The sequence below is a fragment of the Eulemur rufifrons genome, chromosome 30 (assembly GCF_041146395.1).
Source record: "Eulemur rufifrons isolate Redbay chromosome 30, OSU_ERuf_1, whole genome shotgun sequence".
Taxonomy (NCBI): Eukaryota; Metazoa; Chordata; class Mammalia; order Primates; family Lemuridae; genus Eulemur; species Eulemur rufifrons.
Window position 1 is genome coordinate 99,308,450 of NC_091012.1, and position 22,119 is coordinate 99,330,568.

At 38.2% G+C, this 22,119-nt stretch overlaps 1 protein-coding gene across 1 annotated transcript in view; it reads left to right on the top strand.

The window, feature by feature from the left end:
* Window positions 1–22,119, top strand: part of FAM120C (family with sequence similarity 120 member C) — a 90,083-nt gene that overhangs the window by 25,219 nt on the left and 42,745 nt on the right. The window contains exons 4-7 of the mRNA XM_069462945.1: window positions 3,847–3,975; window positions 20,114–20,213; window positions 20,792–20,868; window positions 21,314–21,594. Of these exons, the coding sequence (XP_069319046.1) occupies window positions 3,847–3,975; window positions 20,114–20,213; window positions 20,792–20,868; window positions 21,314–21,594 (587 nt within the window). The remainder of the gene's footprint in view (window positions 1–3,846; window positions 3,976–20,113; window positions 20,214–20,791; window positions 20,869–21,313; window positions 21,595–22,119) is intronic.

Consider the following 22,119-nt stretch of genomic DNA (forward strand, 5'->3'; position numbering starts at 1 on the left):
AGATAACTATTTCATAGCTTCTCCTCCCTCCTTAAGCCTCCAATACTTCCTCCTCATCTCCTCACTCTCAGTTCATGACCTTCCAATTTTACTGAGAAAATAAAAGCAATGGTAAGAGAATTTCTATAAGCTCCCAACCCCTCTTCATCTCACCTACATGGATCTCTGTGCCCACATGTTCTGCCTGCCTCTGTGGCTGACTCCTACACTTATACTAACTCCCATTTTCTTTTATTTATTTATTTTAATTATTTTTTTGGAGACAGAGTCTCGCTCTGTTGCCCGGGCTAGAGTGCCGTGGCATCAGCCTAGTTCACAGCAACCTCATACTTGTGGGCTCAAGCCATCCTCCTGCCTCAGCCTCCCCAGTAGCTGGAATTGTAGGCATGCACCACCTCGCCCAGATCCCATCTCCTTTTGCCAACTTAAGGGTGTCAGTTCTCCCCCTTCTTCTGCATCATCAGTTTTCCTCTCTCTTTTTTTTTTTTTTTTCTTGAGACAGAGTCTCGCTCTGTTGCCTGGGCTAGAGTGCCATGGCATCAAGCTTGCAGCAACCTCAAACTCTTGGGCTTAAGCAATCCTTCTGCCTCAGCCTCCCAAGTAGCTGGGACTACAGGCATGTGCCACCATGCCCAGCTAATTTTTTTTTCTATATATATTTTTAGCTGTCCAGATAATTTCTTTCTATTTTTAGTAGAGATGGGGTCTCGCTCTTGCTCAGGCTGGTCTCGAACTCCTGACCTCAAGCAATCCTCCCGCCCCGGCCTCCCAGAGTGTTAGGATTACAGGTGTGAGCCACCGCACCTGGCCTAGTTTCCCTCTCTTTATTGGCTCTTTTCTATTGGATGTATAAGCATGCATCCATCTTAAAAAATAAAACAAAAACCCGCTCTTGACCTCACTTCCCATGCCCATGCTACTACCCCATATTTCTTTTTATAACTGGCTCCTCTAAAGAGTTGTCTATACTTGAGCTGCATATTATCTCCTTCCCCTGTTCTCTCTTCAGTCTGATTTGCTGAAATTGCCTTTGTTTGACAAGGTCACCAATAATCTCCAAGTTAATAAACCCAGTGGCCAGCTCTTAGTTTTCACCTTACTTGACCATTTGGCAGTATTTGACACAGTTTCTCACTCCTCGTTCCTTAGAACACTTTTTTCACTTGGCTTTAAGGACACTACTTTCTTCTGGTTTCCTCCCTGCCTCACTGACTGCTGCTTCTCCTCAGTCTCTTTTGCTGTTCCCTTGTCTTCTTCTCTACTTCTTACCTGTAGAGTGTCCCCAGGGTTCCATCCTGTTTCCCTTCTCTTTTCTGTCTACACTGGATTGATCATATCCTGTCTCATGACTTTAAATATACCGTCTGTCCATTGATGACTCTTAAGTTTATGTCGCCAGCTCTGACCTCTCCCTTACACCCCAGATTCTAATATCTAACTGCCTATTAAACATCTTCATTTACTTATCTAATAGGCATCTGAAAGTAATATGTCCAAATAGAAACTCCTGATGTTTCCCCTAAACCTGCTCCTCCCACAGTCTTCCTTATTTTTGTTGATGGCAACTTCATCCTTCCAGTTCATTAGGCTAAAAATCTTGGGGTCATCCTGATTTCTCTTTCTTCTTCTCACACCCCATATCTCATTTGTCAGCAAATACCATCAGCTCTCCCTTCAAAATATATCTACTTCTCACTATTTGCACTGCTACTACCCTGGTCAAGCCACCATTATTTCTGGCCTCATTACTATTATATGATAGCTTAGTAACTGTTGGTGTTGTGCTTATACCCCTCCCCCTACCCCCATTTATTCTCTCTTTTTTTTTTCCCCCCCTGAAACAGAGTCTCACTCTGTTGTCCAGGCTAGAGTGCCGTGGCATCAGCCTAGCTCACAGCAACCTCAAACTCCTGGGCTCAAGCGATCCTACTGCCTCATCCTCCTGAGTAGCTGGGACTACAGGCATGTGCCACCATGCCCAGCTAATTTTTCTATTTTTAGTAGAGATGGGGTCTTGCTCTTGCTCAGGCTGGTCTCGAACTCCTGAGCTCAAGCGATCGATCCTCCTGCCTCAGCCTCCCAGAGTGCTAGGATTACAGGTGTGAGCCACTGCGCCCGGCCTTATTCTCAATATAATAGCAGAGTGATCCTTTTAAAAAAACTAAGATCATGTCACTTGTCTATTCAAAATTCTCCTGAGGCTCATTATGTCACTCACCCAGTCCTTACCATGGCCTATAGAGCCCTGTGTTGTCTGGCCCCCATTATATCTCTGATTTCATTTTTCTTTTCTTTTGCTCTTAGAACCTTTGCACTTACCATTCCCTCTACTTGGAATGCTTTTTCTTCCCACATAGCTATTTCCTCACTCCTAGAGGTTTTCTCAGTTGTCTTTATCTCAGTGAGGCCTTTCGTGATCATGCTATTATATGCACATGCATGCACATACACACTTGCACTCTCTAGCCCCTTCTCTACTAATATTTTGTCCATAATACTTATCTACAGCTAGCACACTATAAATTTTACTTATTTATTTTTTTTAATTTCTATCACCCCATCCTAACACACCTACAATAGAATTTAAGCTCCCATGAGGGCAAGGATTTTTGTCTGTCTTGTTTCCTGCTGTGTCCTCGGTGCCTAGGACAGTGTCTGGCACATAGTAGGCAGTAAATATTTGTTAAAGGAATGAATGGTACAGCCTTTTGGCAAAACAATTTATATCAGAGGCCTTTAAGTTTATACCCTTTGACCCAGTAATTATAGTTTGAGAAAGCTTGTAATTAAATAATTGGAAAGTGGGCAACAAATCATACCCACATATCATGATAGCATTAAAAATTTTTCATTTTAAAATTATCAAGCATCACAAAAGTAGAGAAAACAACATAATAATATAGTTAATTGCAATTGTAATATCTTTCAGATCCAACAGTTATCAAGATTTTCCTACACTTGCTGGGTTTTGTTGTTGCTAATGTATTTTAAAGCAAATGCCAAACTTCAAGTCATTTCACTCCCACATTCTTCAGTATGCATCTCTAAAACACTTGGGTATTTTCTTAAGCACAATGCCATTATTACTGCTAACAAAATTAATGCTAATTTTTTGGTATCATCTTAATAGCTAGTCCATTTCCAGATTTTCCTGATTATCTGAAAAAGGCCTTTTTGTAGTTCAAATCAGGATGCAAAAACATGGTCTACACATTACAACATTACTTTTTGTAGCTAAAAATTGGAAGCAGGGGCCTAGTGCAGTGGCTCACACCTATAATGCTACGATTTGAGGAGGCCAAGGTGGGAGGATTGCTTGAGGCCAGGAGTTCGAGACCAGCTTGGGCAACATAGTGAGACCCTGGCTCTACAAAAAATAAAAAAAATAGCTGGGCATGGTGGCATGCACCTGTGGTTCCAGCTATGTGGGAGGCTGAGCCAGGAGGATCACCTGAGCCCAGGAGTTTGAGGCTGCAGTGAACTAAGAAGACATCACTGTACTCTAGCTCAAGCAACAGAACAAGAGCCTATCTAAAAAAAAAATTGGAAGCAGTCAAAACATCTAATGAAAGGAAACTGATTAATTATGACAGTGTCATAAAACAGTAGTTATCTCTGTAGGAGAATTATGAATGATAGGCTTTTATCTCTGTATACTTTTTGATCTTTTCCAAGTATTCTGTACTGAGAATTAGGGGGGGAAATTATTTTTAAAGAAAATAATTTTAACTCTCAGTGTATTTAGATTTACTGAATTTGCATACCCCATCTCCTCCCTCACCTCACCCTTTTTCTTACTGATCCACCTTTGATGTCAGTGTCCTATGTTTATTGTGCCTTTTCTAGGTCCGGGCTCATCAGCTGGTTCTTCCTCCCTGTGATGTGGTGATCAAGGCTGTTTCTGAGTACGTTAGTTCCATCAAAGACCCCTCAAACCTGGATGTGGTTGGGAAGGATGTTTTCAAACAGTCTCAGGTGAGCTGGGCTTCCCCTTCCTAAGAGCCGCCAGTTTTCTTACTTTCTCCTACAACACCAGCAGGTCTCATGTCTCCTGATCTTTCCCATGATACTTAATCTCTTTCCTCATACCTGCATGTCTTCTCCATGCTTACAGACCAGAGCCCCAGAATTTCCTTTAGAAAAATTAATAGATATGAATTGAAAGGGTTTTTTACCTTTTTTCTACTGATGATTAAAGTAATGCAAGGCTGTTCTGAAAAACTTAGAAAATAAAGAAAACAAGTCACTTAAAATCTCATTACCCAGAAACAACTTGCTACAGTTACCACTCAGGCATGTGTCCCTCTAAACTTTTTTTGTTTCAATGTATACACAGGCCACCACTTATGGTGGTTCAACTTAAGATTTCTGAGCTTTACACTGGTGCAAAAGCAATACACATTCAGTAGAAAATGGCTTTTGAGTACCCATGCACTCATTCTGTTTTTCACTTTCAGTATAGTATTCGATAAATTACATGAGATATGCAACACTATCATAACATAGGCTTTGTGTTAGATGATTTTGCCCAACTTTAGCTAACATAAGCATTCTGAGCATGTTTAAGGTAGGCCAGACATAAGCTATGATGTTTGGTAGGTTAGGAATATTAAATGCATTTTCAACTTATGATATTTTCAATTTACAATGGGTTTATCAGGATGTAACCCCATTGTTAGTCAAGAAGCATCTGTATATTTTAACATAAAAATGGTCTTGCTCAGTAGAGGATAATGGGCAATGAGGAAGACTACTTAAAGTGAGTCTATATAAAATAAGAATCAAAATTTCATTGTTAATTATGGAAAAAAGGCTCACCTGGGATTTTACCTTACAAAATGAAACTAAAAATTATGAAAATATGTTTTATTTTTAACAATTTGATTTATACTTAAACTGTGTTTTTCCTTTGTTTTTTGGGTTTTTTTTTTTTTAGACAGTCTTACTCTGTTGCCCTGGCTAGAGTGCAGTGGTGTCATTGTAGCTCACTGCAACTTCAAACTCCTGGGCTCAAACTATCCTCCTGCCTCAGCCTCCCGAGTAGCTGGGACTACAGGCATGCGCCACCATACCCAGCCTGAGAATGGCTTCTTTCATTCAACATAATGCCTTTGAGAGTCTTCTAAGTTGTTACATATTACATGTGTCAATAATTCATTCCTTTTTATTACTGAGTAATATTTACTATATGGATATACCACAGTTTGTTTATCCATTTACCACTTAAAGGAAATTTAGGTTGATTCCAATTTTTGGTGTTATGAATAGAACTCCTATGAACATTTGTATACAAGTTTTTATATGAACATAAGTTTTCATTTCCATAGTATAAATAAATACCTAGGAGTGGGATTTCTGGGTGATATGGTAAGTGTATATTTAAATTTATAAGACCTTGCCAAGCCATTTTCCAGAGTAGCTGTTCCATTCCTTACCAGCGTTTGGTATTGTCAGTATTTTTTTTAATTTATTTTTTTCAATTGACAAATACAGCTGGGTGTGGTGGCTCACATTTGTAATCCCAGCACTTTGGGAACCTGAGGCAGGATCACTTGAGGCCAGGAGTTTGAGACCAGCCTGGGCAACATAATGAGACCCCTGTATCTACCAAAAAAAAAAAAAAGGAAAGAAAGAAAGAAAACAGAAAGTAAATTGACAAATACAAATTATATATATTTATCATGCATAAGATGTTGTTTTCAAATATGTATACATTGTGGAATGGCTAAATTGAGCTAATTAACATATGCATAACGTCACATACTTTTCTTTTTTTTCTGGCGAGAACACTTAAAATATACTCTTTTAGTAATTTTCAAGAATACAATACATTGTTATTAACTATAGTCACCATGTTGTACAATAGATTATCAATATTTTTAATAGCCATTCTAATAATGCATAGTGGTAGCTCATCATAGTTGTAATTTGCATTGCCCAGTGATGAATTATGAACATTTTTTTCTTATGCTTATTCCATCCATATATCCTCTTTGGTGAATGGTCTGTTCACAGTCTTTTGCCTCTTTTTAAAATTACTTTGTTCTTTTACTTACTGTTGAGTTCTGAGAGTTTATATATTCTGCATACCAGTCCTTTGTCAGATATCTGGTTTGCAAATACTTTCTCCCAGTTTGTAGTTTGTATTTTAATTAGTTTAACAGCATCTTTTGCAGAACAAGTTTTTAATTTCCATTAGTATTTATCTTTTATGAGTCATGCTTTTTTGGTGTGACATCTAAGAACTCATTGCCTAACTACAGGTGTGACAATTTTCTCCTGTTTTCTTATAAAAATTTCCATTTTTAGTTCATTTCTATATAAAGTGTGAGGAGTTTTGTTTGTTTTTCATATGGATGTCCAATTATTCCCACATAATTTGTTGAAAAGATGATCTTCATCGAATTCCCTTGCACTTTTGTCAAAAACCAATTGGCCATATTTGTGTGGGTCTATTTGTGGACTTTATTTTATTCAGTTGATCTATGTGTCTGTCCTTTCACCAATACCAATAGCACACTGACTTGATTACTGTAGCTTTATTGTAAATCTTAAAATTGGGTAGTGATTCCTCCAATTTTATTCTTTTTAGATATTATTTTGTCTAGTTTTGTTCCTTTGCCTTTCCATATAAATGTTAAAATAATCTTGCCTATATATACAAAAAAAAAAAAAGAAAAGAAATCCTGCTGGGATTGTGATTGGAATTGTGTTAAATACATAGATGAATTTGGTGTTTGAACTCATGGATATAATATGCGGGTTTTTTTTTTTTTTTTTTTTTTTTTGAGACAGAGTGTGGCTCTGTTGTCCAGGGTAGAGTGCAGTGGCGTCAGCCTAGCTCACAGCAACCTCAAACTCCTGGGCTCAAGCAATCCTCCTTCCTTAGTCTCCTAAGTAGGTGGGACTACAGGCATGCGCCACCCCACCCAGCTAATTTTTTCTATTTTTAATAGAGATGGGGTCTCACTCTTGCTTAGGCTGGTCTCAAACTCCTGCCCTCAAGCGATCCTCCCGTCTCAGCCTCCCAAAGTGCTAGGATTACAGACATGAGCCACCACGCCCGGCCCTGTAATATGCCTATTTATTTGGGGTCTTTTTTTATTTCTTTCATCAGCTAAAAGTTTTATAGTTTTTAGCATGCAAGTCCGGTACACATTTTTTTAATATTATACTTAAGTATTTCAGATTTGAGGTGCTTATTATAAAGAATATTGTTTTCTTCATTTCAATTTCTAATTGTTCATTGCTAATATATAGAAATGTGATTGATTTTTATGTGTTGACCTTATATCCTGTGACCTTTCTAAGCTCACTTATTAGTTCTTAGAGTTTTTTGGTAGATATCTTGGGATATTTTGTGTAGGTGGCAGTCTAACACAAACTTGGATATAATGAGTAGAATTTAAATTAAAAGTCCATTCTCGGCTATTGTTTGTATCCAAAGTGTGTATGCTAATCCAGGCCTGCAAAGAGTGCAAAGCAGCTGATAATTTCCACAATTGATCATGAATAGGGCCATCTAAAATATGAAGGGCTGGAGAGCTCATACCGTTATTGAACCATGTGATATGACTTTTAAGGTCAGTGTCTCTTATAGACTTCGAGGTGGCAGTTTTATTCCAATGAAGCTTTTTAAGATTGTGAGAGGAGGCAGGATCTCCATAGGGACTCCAGTCTAGAACAAAACCATAAGATGTGGACCCAGCAAGAATGCACCCCATGTGAGCTCTACAATTTTCCCATTGTACCCAGGTTTTAGGGTCAGAAATTATTACTTTCTTACAAATGGGTACATCTGTGGGTGCAATTTTAGAATGCCCAAAAGGAGAAAAAGAAGAGACAGTCAGAAGGAATAACTGGGCTTCAGTTTTATCACCAGTTGAATTGCTGGTGACTAACCAGGTTTGGGTAGCAGGTTTTAAACAATGAATACCTTTACCAATACATATAGGAGGGCCTTCTGTCCCAACTTCATATTTATTAATTCTGGTGCCCTCTTCATTGGGTTTCATTGGACCACGATAATCATAAGGCCCTGGTAGCCAATTAGAATCATTAACAAATACTAAGAAAGGCATGTCAGCCCAATTGACAATCTTATTTAAAGGTGGATTAGGAATATAGGCCCAATAGTGATGTATCTGGTTGCCAGACACTCTTACCGCCATGCTCACCACGCAGATCATGGCAAGAAAAAGGTTTACAGACGTTTTAGGTACAGATGTCCGGTCCAATATCCTGTCTGCTTCTTCGTATGTTCTCTTCAGCTGTCCCCACGTCACGGTCTGTGCCTGACGTGTCTTCCACTTTGGGCTTGATTCTTCTGCTTGGAATCCAGACTGTCCATCATCTGTCAAAACACAAGCAAAAACTTGCCCCACACCTATGCCCATCCTTCTTTCCATTTATTTTCTATATCATCTTTTCACCAGATAGGCTGGTGAGGGAAAGAGTCTAATTGTCGACTCCCATTCCAGTGCTTCTCTATTGCTGTTAACTTGTCTTCCTTACAAATATTCAAAAAATTTAAAGTAAATAAGGCTTGATTTATTCTATCTCTGGGAGACTGTCTAGTTCCCCCTTTTTGTTTTAATAACATGTTCTTTAAAGTTTGATGAGTATGTTCTATAATACCTTGTTTTTGAGGATTATAAGGAATGCCAATAATGTGTTAGCAGGAGCAGATATATTAGGTATACTGATGTATGCTCCCCATTGTTGTAACAAATCTCTTTTTCATAGATTAATAGCGATGTTAGCCACGTAAGGTTTTAAAGTGGCTGTCCATTTATCAGGGCCAGAACAATTTAAAATTTGTTGACTTTGAAATATATCAGTCATAGTTCCAATTCCAGTGAGAACAGTAGGAACTTGTTGTAAAGGCCAAGCCTTTGGCCAAAAACTTTTAGAAATAATTGTAACATAAGCTCCAGTATCTATAAGTCCAACAAAAGATTTGCTATTTAACTTAATTTCTAATGGAGGTCTCTGGTCATTAATAAAAGTTTGCCAATATACTTTAGTTTCAGTACTTCCAAAACCTCCTTGCCTTAGAACATCAGATTCTCCAATCTGCATATAAGGTAAAAATAGAAGTTGTGCACTACTGTCTCCAGCCTGAATAGGATAATCAAAATTGGAACTCATCATAACTGATATTTCTCCTAAATAATCTGAATCAACTACACTCAAATGTACTGAAATTCCTTTTAATGTAAGAGAGCTCTGATCATTGATAAAAGCTCTGGAAAGTTGTTTACAATCTTTTCTTAAATGTCCTTTACGGCCATAATTGAGACATTTTACGACAGTTTTTTGTTTTCCGGGATTGCTTTTCCTGCCACTAGCCTCAGCCAACATTTGCATTTCAAAAGCGTTTGACTCGACTTTTTGGCAAAATTTTTTTAAAAAATTTTTTGAGTGGCGGATGTAAAAGCCAATAACACTTTGAATTGGCATTATTAAAAGCCAATATATGTAACATCAAATTTTTTAAGTCAGGCAGACTAACCATTTTTTGCACAACATCTTGCAATCTAGCAATAAAATCTATATAGGTTTCATTAACATTTAACACTTTACACAAGAAAGCACAGACTGTTTAGCAGAAGCTGTCTTTTCTTATGCTCTGATACAGCACTGTTGAATTTGAGCAATAATTTGATCTTCATATATTAATTGAACATTTATGTCAAACCAGTTTCCTTGTCCTGTAATTAATTTGTGCCTCCGAAATTTTTAACGGCGGATGGCGAGATTGGTTTAGCCAGCCTTGCTGGTGAGCCTTATCTCTCCACCAGGTAGTGAACTGTAAAAATTTAGACGGAGACAAAACTGTCCGCGCCAGAGATTTCCAATCCCAAGGAATTAATCTTTCTGTTTGAGCCAATCTTTTAAGCAAGTTTTTTGAGAGTTTTAAATGGAATAGGCTCATGTATATAGCGGGGGCTCTGAGGTGTTTGCCCCGCCCCGTCCTGATTATCAGAATTTGAGCTTGGCTGTATTATAGCAACAGGATAAAGATATGCTTCTAAATTCTCATTTAATTGTGCTTCCCTGATATCTTTTCTAAGATTTTAGTTTGTTCTTTAAAAGTTTTTCTATTGAAGCTCTGACTGGGGGGGATGGGGGTGGGAGGAGGGGATGGGTGCATACCTACGTGATGAGTGCGATGTGCACTGTCTAGGGAATGGACACGCTTGAAGCTCAGACTCGGGGGGGTGGGGGGAGATGGGCAATATATATAACCTGATCTTTTGTACCCCCATAATGAGCTGAAATTTAAAAAAAAAAATAAGTTTTTCTAACAGCATTTCTCAAGGGCGGATCATGCTTCTGGGAACCATTTGCATTAGAAAGCAGTGGTTCCCAAGCTTAAAGCGGCCGACTTGAGCCGGACAGAGAGCTCTTGCTTTAACTGAAAGTTCATCTTTAGAATTTTTTTTTTTAAATATTTTCTATAGACCCGAGAAGAGGGTCGGTAGCAATTTCTACTGGCTCTGTCTTATCCTGGCCCAATGCAGAGGAAAGGTTCCAATTGACCTCCTCTTTTCTGCTAAAAACAGGCTCCGGATCTTTCACTAAGCTTCTTTTAGGACAGAAATCCTCCATCTCGCTAAAAGAGAATTCTGAGTTAGAATGAAATAGTTGTAGACCTTGAGAAATTAAAGAGCAGAGTTTTCAAATGCATAGAGGAATCTTTTTTCCTTTACGGAGTGCTTTTCGTAATGTTTTTAGCGCCAATTGCCATTGCTGCAGCTTGAACTCACCCGGAGGTGGGAACCAATCACAGTGTTTGGAAATTAAATGAAACAATTCCTCAAGATTTTTCTTTTTGGCAACTACTCCAATGTGCTCAACACAGTTATCATTAAGTATGATATGAGCTGTAGTTTTTGTATACATTATCAAGTTCAGGAAGTTCTCTTCTATTCCTAGTTTGCTGAGAGTTTTTATAATGAATGGATGGTGTATTTCTATGTCTGTTGATAGGATCATGTTATTTTTCTTCTTTATTTTATTCTTTATTCTTATTTTGAATTGCTTTTTGAATATTGAACCATCCTTATATGCCCATGACATGGTAATGGTGTATTATTCCTTTTTTGTATTGCTGGATTTGAATTACTGGTATTTCATTGAGTACTTTTGTATTTATTTTCATGAGGGATATTGGTCTGTACTTTTTTTGTGCTGTCTTGGTCTGGTTTTGTTATCAAGGTAATGCTGGGCTCATAAAATGATTTGGAAAGTGTTCCTTTTTTGTTTTTGGAAGAGATTGTGCAGAAATGGTGGTATTTCTTCTTTAATTGTTTGGTAGGATTTGTCAGTGATGTGTCTAGCATGGATTTCTTTGAATTTATCCTGTTTTGAGTTTGCTGAACTTCTTGAATCTCTAAGCTTGCCTTTCATTAAATTTGGGAACTTTTCAGCTATTATTTGTTCAAATAGATTTTCTGCCCCACATTCTCTCTCTTTTCCTTTTTTGACTTCAATGACACCATTGTTAGACCTTTTTGTATTATCCTTGATACTCTATTCTTTTTTGTTGTTAATTATTTTTCTCTGTTTTACACAGTAGATAATTGCTATTGATCTATCATCAGCGTCACTGACTTTTTCCTCTGTCATCTCTATTCTGCTATAGAGTCCATCCACTGAGTTTTAAAAAAAAAAAATTGGTTATTATATAAGTTCTAAAATTTCAATTTGATTATTTTTTATATATTTTCTTTCTTCGCTTAGACTTCCTATCTTTCCATTTGTTCCAAAAGTGTTCTCCTGACATTTTTATAATAGCTTCTTTAAAGTCTTTGTCAGGTAATTCCAACAAGTGTGTCATCTTGGCATTGGCATCTGTTGGTGGTCTTTTTCCATGGGAGTTAAAATTTTCCTGGTTCTGCCCTTACTGAGTAATTTTGGATTGTATCTAGGACATTTTGAATATTATGTTATGAGACTCTTGGTCTTGTTTCATATTATGAGGAATGTTGATACAGGTTTAGTATCCCTTATCTGAAATGCTTAGGATGAAAAGTATTTCGGATTTTGCATTTTGGAATATTTGCATTACACTTACCTAATCTGAAAATCCAAAATTCAAAATACTCCATTGAGCATTTTCTATCAGTGTCATGTTGATGCTCACAAAGTTTCAAATTTTGGAGCATGTCTGATTTTAGGTTTTTGGATTAGGGCTATTCAACCTGTAGTTTTATTTTAGGAGACAATCAACCCATTCGGGTTTTTGGCCACTGGTTCTCACCATCCTTCTGTGGGCTGTGGTTTCAACGTCAGTGCAGTTTTCAAAGCCTTTGTAAACGTATTTGGATCAGTCCTGTGTGTGTATTACCTAGTGGCCAGTCTGGGACTTGGGCCATGGTCTATGTCTTAATTTAGTTCTCAGAGTCTGTGGTCCACTATTTAGTGTCAGATCCTTGCATGTGCAGCTCAGGAGTAATCAAAGGAGTTCATAAACAACTTTATGGTATCACTTCTTTTTTTTTTTTTTTTTTTTTTTTTTTTTGAGACAGAGTCTCACTTTGTTGCCCGGGCTAGAGTGAGTGCCATGGCGTCAGCCTAGCTCACAGCAACCTCAAACTCCTGGGCTCAAGCGATCCTCCTGCCTAAGCCTACCGAGTAGCTGGGACTACAGGCACGTGCCACCATGCCTGGCTAATTTTTTCTATATATATTTTAGTTGTCCATATAATTTCTTTCTATTTTTTTTAGTAGAGACGGGGTCTCACTCTTGCTCAGGCTGGTCTCGAACTCCTGACCTTGAGCGATCCACCCGCCTCGGCCTCCCAGAGTGCTAGGATTACAGGCGTGAGCCACCGCACCCGGCCTATGGTATCACTTCTTGAGCTGCTCCCTCTCTGTGATCTGTTCAGTACTTCTTGGTTTATTGGACTACCCCCTTTTCAGTCCTCATGCCTTAAAGTCAGGGCTTTAATTACCCAGCTCTGCTGTGTACTTTTTTTGACTGTGCCCATAGCTGGGGCCAAGCAGCAGGAAGACAGAAAAAAAAGCACTGGAGGCTCACCTCACCCTCTTGAAACCACTTTTCCACTGATTGGAGAGGAAGGTTATCATCATTCAGAGTTTTAGTTTCCGGCTACTTTCCCATTGCCACTGCTGCCACCAAAGGCTTGCCTTGAGCTACCACACACACAACAGAAAAAAGAAAAAGAAAGAAAAACAGGGGATTTCTATATACATTCTCTGAGTTTTCAGAAACCCCTTTCCTAATCCTTGGGCCAGAATAAGAGTAGGGTTTCTTCTAGAGCTCCTTGTGTCCTAGTCAATGGTCACTTCCAGATTTCAGGCTACATTGTGTCCACTCCAATGCATAGTAGATGAAAAAGAATTGCTAAAGTCATTAATTAGTTCAGTGGTACTTTGAGTCCCGGTCTTCCCTAATCTGCCTGCTACTGTTTACTTTTTTTTGAGACTGGATCTCACTGTGATGCCGAGGCATCATCATAGCTCACTGCAACCTCAAACTCCTAGGCTCAAGGAATCCTCCTGCCTCAGCCTCCAGAGTAGCTGGGACTACAGGGGTGCATCACCATACCTCACTATATTGCCCAGGCTGGTCTCGAACTCCTAGCCTCAAGCAGTCCTCCTGCCTCAGCCTCCCAAAGTGCTATGTTTACTTTTTAGCATCCTCAAATAGCTACCCCTGGTTTTTATAACTACCTTCAGTAGGAACAGATGGACTGTGCTTAGTCCATTTTATCCAGAACTGAAACCTCTATGGATTTTTTAAATGAATAAAAAATGAAATCAAGTATTTGGTTTGGGGATATAATTTTATCAACAAAATTTTATGATGGCACAATCTAACATCTGTTACTTCACATTTAACTTGCTAGTAGTATTGCTTGGCGTTTTGGCTAAGATCAAGAATAGTATCTGTTCTTATCAGTTTAACTTGCTAGTGTAATAATAGAGAAGGCTGTTTTTTATAGAAACTATACTCAGACTTCATTTTCCCCAAGGGCTTACATTCTTTTGATATTCAAATCATTCTTTTTTCAAATATCTATCTTTTTTTTTTTTTGAGACAGGGTCTCACTCTGTTGCCTAGGCTAGAGTGCCGTGGTGTCAGCCTAGCTCACAGCAACCTCAAACGCCTGGGCTCAAGTAATCCTTCTGCCTCAGCCTCCCAAGTAGCTGGGACTACAGGCATGCGCCAGTACGCCCAGCTCATTTTTTTTATATATAACTTTAGTTGCCTAGCCAAATTTCTTTCTATTTTTTAGTAGAGACAGGGTCTCACTGTTGTTCAGACTGGTCTTGAACTCCTGAGCTCAAGGGATCCTCCTGTCTCGGCCTGCCAGAGTGCTAGGATTACAGGCGTGAACCACCACGCCCAGCTCAAGTTTCTTTCTTGCCATCATTTTTCTTGATTCTCTCTTCCACTGTTGTTGAACTGCACCAGATCCTCATGTGTCCATGGCTTCTAGGATGATGTAAGCAGTCCTCCATCATTTTCCTTGACTTTAGAAAATCCTGACCCTTATGACAGATTTTCTTATTTACTTTGTTGATTTGCATCGTCCTTTCAGCTGTTTGCATCAGACAGTTAGGAAGGGACTGACCCACAAAGAAGGAAATCAATCTGTTTGGTAGGAAGAGATGTTAGTGTTAAGTATGGGGCACTGTTTAAAGGAAGACTAAATTTTATAAGTGCTTAGTCAAGTGGTGAATATTTTTTAGCTTTTGCTTCCCTTTGTAGCTTTATAAATTTTGGAATTTGGATAGTGATTATTCTTAATTATAAGGATCCCTTTTTCATGAAAGAAACCCCCCAAAACTGGCAAATAGAGATATCACTCCTAATTCTATCCTTCTTTATGTATGTTTTGATGAGGTAACCATCTCAGTGTAAAAAATTTTAACCTGCTGTTTTCACTTAACATTGTGTCATAAACCATTTTTCATTACTGCTGTATAATCGTCATTAAATCATTTTTTACTTGCAAGAGTATTTAAACAATTTATTATTTTTGATTGAGAAATCATAATTGTATACATTATGGGGTACAATGTGATGTTTTGATATATGTATACAATGTGGAATGATTAGATCAAGGTGATTAACATTCCAAAAAATAAATAAATAAAATAAAATCCTTGAGCTAGTTGAATTCAGGTTCAATTGCAAGACCACTATGGACTGTACACTTATTTCTCAAATAGTCATCCCTGAGTCCCTCAATGTAAAGAAATTTCTTCATGTTTGTCCCAACCTTGACTTTTCCATGAGATTTTACTATATTGTTATTATTTATAGATCTTTAATTTTGTCTTTAAGCTGTGGTTGGTGCAAACTGAGTTGATAACACTGATTTTAAATGAGAGAGGTTAGTTACTCAATACATAGTAACGAAACTGATTTTTATAATTTATTAGTAACCATCATCTATCCCTATCCAGGATCATACCTGAATTTAATAATTTCATTGAAAAATGTATTCACTTTATAATTCTGCTTTTTTTTACACTTATGATGCTGCATATAAATCATAAAATATAGGGATGTATGTACTTTTTTTCTTTTTATTTTTTTCTACTAAGCATTTAGTGGCTTTATGTATTTTGACAGAGTTTAAGAAAAAGAATAAGAGTATGGGGACTAATGAAAGAAAATGCAGAGTTTTAGTGAAAAGTAGGGTAAATGGGAAAGGTAAGAAGTTTTAAAAACAGGCTGGAGTTATTGATTGTTGTTATATCTAAGGCACTTGGTAAGAAAGTAAACCTGTTGAGGTATAAATTATTCTACTTTCTCTTTGTATATGTAAAGGTAATTCCCTCTATATAGGTAATTCATCCACAGGCAGAGGTAACATGTAAATTTCATAATCCCTCTGTATGCTTGTCACAAATACATTTTTAAAAATACATTAATGAAGAATAGAATTAATTCTTCATTAAAAACAATTTCATAGGCCGGGCACTGTGGCTCACGCCTGTAATCCTAGCGCTCTGGGAGGCCGAGGTGGGAGGATCGCTCGAGGTCAGGAGTTTGAGACCAGCCTGAGCAAGAGCAAGACCCTGTCTCTACTAAAAAATAGAAAGAAATTAGCTGGATGACTAAAAAAAAATATATAGAGAGAAAAAATTAGCCCGGTATGGTGGCACATGCCTGTAGGCCCAGCTACCCTGGAGGCTGAGGCAGGAGGATTGCTTGAGCCCAGGAGTTTCAGGTTGCTGTGAGCTAGGCTGAGGCCATGGCACTCTAGCCTGGGCAACAGAGTGAGACTCTGTCCAAAAAAAAATGATTTAATGAAGAATAGAATTAAATTATTTTTGACAGCTGTGGAATTATGAGGAGAGCTCTCCCAAGAAAACATAGAAGAACTGTTAGTTAATAGTGTCCAAGTGAGGGGTTCTATTCTGCTACCTGAGGCCTCTATGAATCTCTGAAAGAAAGGGTAGGACTTAATTAAATACCCTAGTAGAACAAATACTGAATGAATTTCTATTTGCAAGGTCCTGTGGTAGGCACTAGGATATAAATGTGAATAAACCATTCTCTTTCCTCACAGAACTTGAGATTAAATGGGGAGGCAGAAGCAAATAATTACAATAAAAAAAAAAACACAGAGGATCAAGCACAAAAGGGTGGTCAGGAAAGGTTTCACAGAAGTAGTGCCCCTTGAAGGAAGAGTAAGTGTTTGCCTGTCAGGGCATAGGACAGAGGGGTACATTGAGGGAGGTTTATGTAATTCAGTATTTCAGGGGATTGGGGCATAGATCTCTACTTACTGGCATAAAATAATCTACCAAACATATTGTTAAGTGCAAAAAGCAAGACAAAGAAAAATGTAATTATATGATTCCACATATGTGAGAAAACAAAACCATATTGGTGTCCATATATATGTGTATAAACACATAACAAAATTTATGAAAGAACATCTACCAAACTGGTAACATTAGTCACTTCTGGGGAGGACAGTGGGTGCATAGACAGAGATATTAAGAGAGACTCCATTTATGGTTTGTGTTTTTTAGATGATTATTTTCAATTATGTGTGTTACTAAATATAATAAGGAGATAATAATGAATAAATAAATAGAACATTGATACAATGGAATGTTATTCAACCACATAGATGTCATTCTCTAAGTCAGTAATTTGCAGATATTCTTTAGATTTGGAACCTTTTTTTCAAACAGTTGTATCAAATCCAATTTTTTGGAGAAAGCAGAGCGATTTTGTTTTTAAGTTAGACTGGAGGACCTGAAGATCTCGATTCCTGTGTTTGTGTACGTGCACGCACGCAAATAAAGAGGTATGCAATGCTATATAGGTCCTGGGGTGTTAACAATCACAATCTTTGGGAGATCATTATAAATATTTTAAGATTTTCTGTTTTATTATATATTCTCATTTTTAATAAAAGACAAATATTGTTTGTTAGTAATGTTGTTTTGTAGAAAATACTCAACACTGGGGCTGTATGGTGAATTAGACACTCATACATTGATGATGGGAGTATAACTTGAGCCCTCTGTTTTGAAAAGAGATTTATTACCATGTGTCAAGAGTCTGTGAAAATGATCATATCCTTTGACCTAGTAATTACACTTCTAAGATTTTGCCCCATGAAATAACTTATGTAAAAATATGCTTATGAGAGTATTATTTATAATGAGAAATTGGAAATGACTTTAATATCTTACATTCCATTTGATGAACTATTATGATGGTCTTAAGATTATATTCAAGAAGATTCTTAAATAACATTGGAAAAGGCTTGATAAGTGAAAAAGCCCCTTCTCACTCAGCCCTTTCCCCACCGAGATAAACACTAATTTTTGGCCGGGTGCGGTGGCTCACGCCTATAATCGTAGCTCTCTGGGAGGCCTAGGCAGGAGGATCATTTGAGCTCAGGAGTTCGAGACCAGCCTGAGCAAGAGTGAGACCCCGTCTCTACTAAAAAAAAAATAGAAAGAAATTAGCTGGACAACTAAAAATACACATATAAAAAATTAGCCGGGCATGGTAGCGCATGCCTGTAGTCCCAGCTACTCGGGAGGCTGAGGCAGAAGGATCGCTTGAGCCCACAAGTATGAGGTTGCTGTGAACTAGGCTGATGCCACGGCACTCTAGCCCGGGCAACAGAGTGAGACTCTGCCTCAAAAAAAAAAAAAAAACCCACTAATTTTTATTTTTTATTTCTATTGCCATAGATTAGTTCTGCCTCTACCTGAACTTTACATGTAATCTTTTGTGTCCCCCTTCTTCACTCAGCATAATATCTTTGAGATTTATACATATCATTGTGATATAGCTGTTCTTTGTTCTTTTTAATTACTATATAGTAATCCATTGTATGAATATACTGCAATGTATCCATTCTTCTGTTGATATATATTTGAGTTGTTTCCAGTGTGGGGCTATTATGAATAAAGCTGTTGTTAACATTCTTGTTCATATCTTTTGGTGGATATATGCACTCATTTCTCTTGGGTAAATACTTAGGAGTAGGATTTCTGTACCATATGGTGAGTGTATGTTTAATTTTATAAGAAACTGCCAGGCCGGGCGCAGTGGCTCACGCCTGTAATCCTAGCACTCTGGGAGGCCGAGGCGGGCGAATTGTTTGAGCTCAGGAGTTCGAGACCAGCCTGTGCAAGAGCAAGACCCCGTCTTTACTAAAAATAGAAATAAATTATATGGACAGCTAAAAATATATGTAGAAAAAATTAGCTGGGTGTGGTGGCACATGCCTGTAGTCCCAGCTACTCGGGAGGCTGAGGCAGGAGGATCGCTTGAGCCCAGGAGTTGGAGGTCGCTGTGAGCGAGGCTGACGCCACGGCACTCTAGTCCGGGCAACAGAGTGAGACTCTGTCTCAAAAAAAAAAAAACAAAAAGAAAAGAAAACAAGCTGCCAAACTGTTTTCCAAACTGTACCAATGTGTACTCCCACCAGCAGTGTACTGGGGTTCTATGTACTCCATATCCTTGCCAGTGTTTGATATTGATAGTCTTTTATTTTAGCCATTCTGGTGGACACATAGTGGTGTCACATTGTGGTTTTATATATATTTAAGTGCTTTTGGTTTTAACATTCAAATCTTTTGAACCAATAGTTTAATTTTTATGATATTTTCCTAAGACCATAGTCTGAAAATCCAGAAAAGCTTATATGACAATATATACACTTTACTGTATAACTTATAATTGCCAAATATGAGAAATAACCTAACTGGATATTAAGAAAATGATTACATAATTTATGATACATTCATAGTGATAAAATATGCAGCCATTCAAAATTATTTAGATAGATCAGATTAGTATAATAAAAGGAGGATACAAAATTGTACATAGAGCATGGTGTCAACTATGGAAAAATATGTGTATGAAAATAGACCAGCTATACTTCAACAACAAAAATTATTTAAAATAATACTGTAAGGGGCTGGGCGCAGTGGCTCACACCTGTAATCTTAGCACTCTGGGAGGCCGAGGCGGGAGAATTGTTTGAGCTCAGGAGTTCGAGACCAGCCTGAGCAAGAGCAAGACCCCGTCTTTACTAAAAATAGAAATAAATTATATGGACAGCTAAAAATATATGTAGAAAAAATTAGCTGGGCGTGGTGGCACATGCCTGTAGTCCCAGCTACTCGGGAGGCTGAGGCAGGAGGATGGCTTGAGCCCAGGAGTCTGAGGTTGCTGTGATCTAGGCTAATGCCACAGCACTCTAGCCAGGGTGACAGAGCAGGACTCTGCCTCAAAAAAAAAAAAAAAAAAAAAAGAATACTGTAAGGGAAATTCCAAAATATCTTTGGATGGTGGTACTATGTGGGGTTTTTTTCCTTATGCCTATATATTTTTTTCTAATGATCATGTGATCATTTTAGAATAGCATGAAATGTAAGTAAATTTTATTTTTTTAAGTATTCCGTATTTTGTGTTCCATAATGCTTTTCCCCTACCTAATCTTTTCTGCAAAGTGAAAATTTGTTCTCTTGGGTTTCTTTAAATATTTGATTTCTGATATTATTTTGACTCCCAAATTATAAGTTATATGAAAAAGATACTCTCATGTTGTTTCTTCTTCTGAAAATCCGATATTCCAATTTCCAGTCCAGGACAGAAGATAAAATAGAGCGATTCAAGAAAGCAGTTGAGTACTATTCAGTGACAACCAAACTCTCTTCGCTGCCAGTGGGTCCCTCCTTTCTAGGTAAGGCTTCCATCTGACCCCAAGCTGCTCTATTCATAGGGGAATCTGAGTTGGTTCCTCAGGAACTCTAGGGCCAGAGTGGAATCACTTATGTTGTGTCCTCCTAGAAGTCAGTCCTGTTTGATAGACATTCTCCTTTTCATTTTCATGTCATAGAAGAGGTGACATAAGAAGGTCCCTGCTTTCTCAAATTTATATAGATAAATAGGTAACAGATGGGGTGCAATGCCATTTCGTTAACTTGGGCTTCTTCTGGTGCTAACTTCCATTCTGGCCTGATATATATAAAATAGCCGTGTCTTTGGGGTCAGGCCAAAGTGTGAATTCCACCTCTGCTGCCTACCAACTGTGTGACCTTGGCAAGTTACATTTGTATGAAATGTGGCTCATGATACCAACTTTATAGGATTGTTATCAGATAAAATAATTTATGTAAGGCTCCTGGCATGGCACATAGTAACTATTCAATAAATTGTAACTTATGTATTAATAATTTTTAGGTGATACGGGGTGAGGAGAATATAACATGATGGCATTAGTAGGATTGACTGAAGTATAGCCCTTTCTCTTGGCTTCAGGTTTTCGGAATAATAGGCTTGGAAATCCTCCCCTTCCACGACATCAAATGGGCACCATTTCTGCTGGCAAGCCAATGGTAAGCATCCTTTAAGACTTCTGAGACTATTTGTTAGCATTAGTCTTGGGTTGCTTCCTGATTTTTATAACCCAAGTTAAGGAGTTAGGCTGATTCAGTGCTAGCAGACTGTCAAGGCTGTATATACGTACATCACATTTTCAACTTGAGGCTGGCAGACTATGTAAAAAAAAACATCCAAATCAGAAACCACCAGGGCACTGTGAAGGTAGATTAACTAAAGTCAGAGAATGGTCCTAGGAGACCTGGACTGGTCCACTGTCCTGCCTGTGGAGGATTCTGTTCATATATCACTATTAGAATTATTTCTCACTATTCTCAGTAGGTACTGTGTGTCTCAACAGTCCCTGCTACTGGCATCATCTACTGTGTCACAACTTTTGAGGGAAACTTCTTGGAGCCTGGTAAAATATTAAATAGCTTTTCTGTCTGTTTTGTTCTTTAGTTTTCTCACCAAGTACCCCAGAAAATGAAATATCCACCACCATTCCCAATGGGACCCAACTCATCTCTTCTCTTCTCGCCCAATGCATTGGGGGAATCCCATGCTTTTTCTGAGGATCCCATGCTACAGGACAGCCCCTTTGCCAACTGGGCTGTCTCTTATGACTCCTCTGCATCTCGGTTTCCCAATTACCTGACTTCTAAAGCCTCACCTCCTTTGGGACCAGACTCTTCCCACTCCTCTTCCTCTGATGGTGATGAACCAAATGGAGCCAGCTCCGAGTAAGTATCTCGATAGACACCTACGGGAACAGACTTCTGAGGCATCTGTATTCCTTTGCTGATAACCTGGGTAGGGGTTATGGGGAATGATACATTCCTGGCTTTCTTCTGTAGCTCTTTGCTTTCAGGAAAGCAAAGTAGGAAAACTTTCTCTGTGCTTGCCTGCTTCATGCTTATTTGGCCCTGTGCAGGTGGTAATTTTCAGATATCCAGGCCACTGAGGTAAAGGACAGCGTAACAGCTGGTGAGGGAAGCCCTGGTATGGATGTGCTCCATATCATGGCTACCATTTCTTAGTTTGTGAGGGGGTAGGTTGAATGTAAAAGAAAAAAAAAGAACAGCGTTTATAGAGTAGAAATATTGGAACAGTTGAGTAGGCAGTTACATTACTTAGTAACTAAGACAGAGTTCTGAGGATTAAAACAGTAGAATTTTATACTAGCTCATTTGTTCGTAGATTATGCCTCCAAGCATATTATTCCTGGGAAACAGAGCTGCTTTGAGGTTGTAACTGGAAATATTTTC